Raw genomic sequence first — 2,792 nt, forward strand, 5'->3', positions numbered from 1 at the left:
ATGGTTATCAATGGTGGAGACCAGGAGGTGGACAGCGGCCACAGCACAGAGATGGTGGGGGCAGAAGACTAGGCTCAGACAGAGGTCATTCACTGTCAGGAAGACTGTTTAGCCTGCAAGATGGCATCACTAGGCTATATGAGTGTGAGTGTGGGTTACTGAGGGAGGACATGGACCTGAGGACGGGGCTTTGAGATCAGTTCACACTTGGGATGCAGCAAGAGGCAGAGAGACATCAACATGAGGGCAGGATGAGCCAGGAGCATGATCCGTATCCTAGAAACAAGTGAGTTCCAGGACAGCCAGGGCTATACAGAGAAACCCTGTCTCAAAAAACAAAAGAACAGGGCTGGAGAGATGGCTCAGTGGTTAAGAGCACTGACTGCTCTTCCAAAGGTCCTGAGTTCACACAACCATTCGTAATGTGATCTGATGCCCTCTTCTGGAGTGTCTGAAGACAGCAACAGCGTTCTTACATATAATAAATAAATAAATCTTTAAACAAAACAAAACAAAAAAGACTGGGAAGATGGCTCAGTAGGTAAAGGCACTGACCACAAAGTTGACAGCCTGTGACCAAATGGTAGAAGAACCAACTCCCATAGGCCGTCCTGTGAGCTCCACATTGCAAGTAAATGTAAAATAAAAGTAAAAATAAAAAGAGGTGTGGCCTAGAAGTTAGGAGGTTGGCACTGAGGTAGGTCTTACAAGAATGGGTTATTGGGCTAGAAGTATCCCTCAGCGCTAGGTCCCCAGCTCTGTAAGAAAGAAAAGTAAGTAGAAAGCTGGCCAGCTCTTGTTTAGGTGGACATTGTGGCTCATACTTGCAATCTCAGCACTCAGGAGGCAAAGAGAAGAAATAAAAGGGAAAAATGGATTGTTATCAAGAGTGAGCCTAACCATTCAGTCTTTCTGGCCCCCTCCCTCTTTTACCACATTCTGATGCATTCCTGTCCTGATGTCATCCACCTACCATTATGACCTCACAAAAGGACAAACTGAAGTCTCCAAACCTGTGTGCTAAATAAACCTTTTATTATTCCTTACCTCGGGTATCTTATTACAGCAACAGAGAGTGGCGGCTGTGTCTTCTTGTAGCTTGAGCTCAGAGGTCAAAAAGCATGACGCAGTCAGTGGATGTTAGGATGGAGAGGACGGTACTTCCCAACGACTCACAAAAACTGTTCCTTGTCTGTCATTACTGCTGTGACACATAATCATGAGCCTAAAAGATGTTGTCACATGTGGGACAGTGAGTAAACACTGTGCCTACCTATATACAGTGGTTGCAGCAGAGATCTAGGGTAAGTGAGTCTAACAAGCAGAGAATTGCCCCAGTTTGCCCGGCCTTAACCTCCAACAAGGCCTCTGATCAACGGGGCATTCAAGATAGAGAACACAGAAGCAGGGGCCGAGGGATATGACAGAACCACAACCCCCAGAGAAGAACGAGTGTGGAAAACGTCTGTGGTGCTAAGGATGGAGCTAGAAAAGCTGTCTGAGCCATAGATGCTATTGACGCCAAACCAAAGCATTCAGAACTCTTTGTAGGAAAGAGTCACTGAACATTTTTGAAAATGAGTGACCCGCCGGGCAGTGGTGGCGCACGCCTTTAATCCCGGCACTTGGGAGGCAGAGGCAGGCGGATTTCTGAGTTCAAGGCCAGCCTGGTCTACAGAGTGAGTTCCAGGACAGTCAGGGCTACACAGAGAAACCCTGTCTCGAAAAAACAAAAAACAAAAAAACAAAACAAACAAACAAACAAACAAAGAAAATGAGTGACCCATGGTTAGGTCTGTGCTTTAAAATGCAAAGGGAGTGTATAGAAGACAAAGGGGCAGCAGGATGTCCGGACTGCAGCAGCCCAGGCAAAGACCATACAAGTGGGCATCAGGCCAAAGGCAGGTTTGGCAGGGTGTGATGCAAGGTACGTTGAAGGTTTGGAGCTTCCTAGGAGTACTGCTAGAGAGACCTGAGAAAGTCAGGAGGTGTGGGGGGTGGGAGATATTAGTGGTTTCTTCTCTTGCTTTCTCCTATTTCCATTTTGCATTGAGCTATTCAACTAATAAAGGGAACCCTGCATTTGTGTTAAGTATTGCCTCCCTCAAAATAAAGACTACCACCATCTGAGTCATTGTTCCATTGCTGTGAAGAGATACCGTGTCCAACTTATAGAACAAAGCATTTACAACCCTACCCCACCCCTGCCTCCGCACTCCCACCCCTGCCCACTCTACTCCAGAACAAAGCATTTAACTGGGGGCTTGCTTACAGATTCAGAGGATGAGTCCATGACCATTATGATGTAGAGCATAGCAGCAGGCAGGTAGCCATGACGCTGGAGCAGGAGCTGAGGGCTTACATCTTATCCATAAGTTTGAGGGAGAGAGGGGAGAGCTGGGTCTGGCATGGACTTTTGAAACAACCAAAGCCCTCCTCCTGTGGCACACCTCCTCCAGCAAGGCCACACCTCCTAGTTCTTCCCAAACAGTTCCACCAACTGGGGACCAAACATTTACATATATGTGCCCATGGGGGCTGTAATCATTCAAAGCACCCCATTATCACTCCCTACTTTCCTTCTTAACCTTATACTTAGTCAAGAACCCATTTCACCATGGTACCACCGCCACAAACAAGCTGTTGATCGAATAAAAAACAGGAACAAATTTTGAAATGATCCCAGTAGAGATCAACCCTAGAAAGCTGAAAAAAGCCAGGCAATGGTGGCACATGCCTTTAATCCAAGCACTTGGGAGGCAGAGGCAGGCGGATTTCTGAGTTTGAGGCCA

General features: G+C 47.0%; 1 protein-coding gene across 1 annotated transcript in view; it reads left to right on the forward strand.

Moving 5' to 3' along the window:
* Window positions 1-2,792, forward strand: part of Smkr1 (small lysine rich protein 1) — a 16,189-nt gene continuing 13,397 nt past the window's right edge. The window contains exon 1 of the mRNA XM_031381061.1: window positions 1-54. Coding sequence (XP_031236921.1) covers window positions 1-54 — 54 coding nt within the window. The remainder of the gene's footprint in view (window positions 55-2,792) is intronic.

The sequence above is a fragment of the Mastomys coucha genome, unplaced genomic scaffold, assembly GCF_008632895.1.
Source record: "Mastomys coucha isolate ucsf_1 unplaced genomic scaffold, UCSF_Mcou_1 pScaffold20, whole genome shotgun sequence".
In the NCBI taxonomy this organism is placed as follows: domain Eukaryota; kingdom Metazoa; phylum Chordata; class Mammalia; order Rodentia; family Muridae; genus Mastomys; species Mastomys coucha.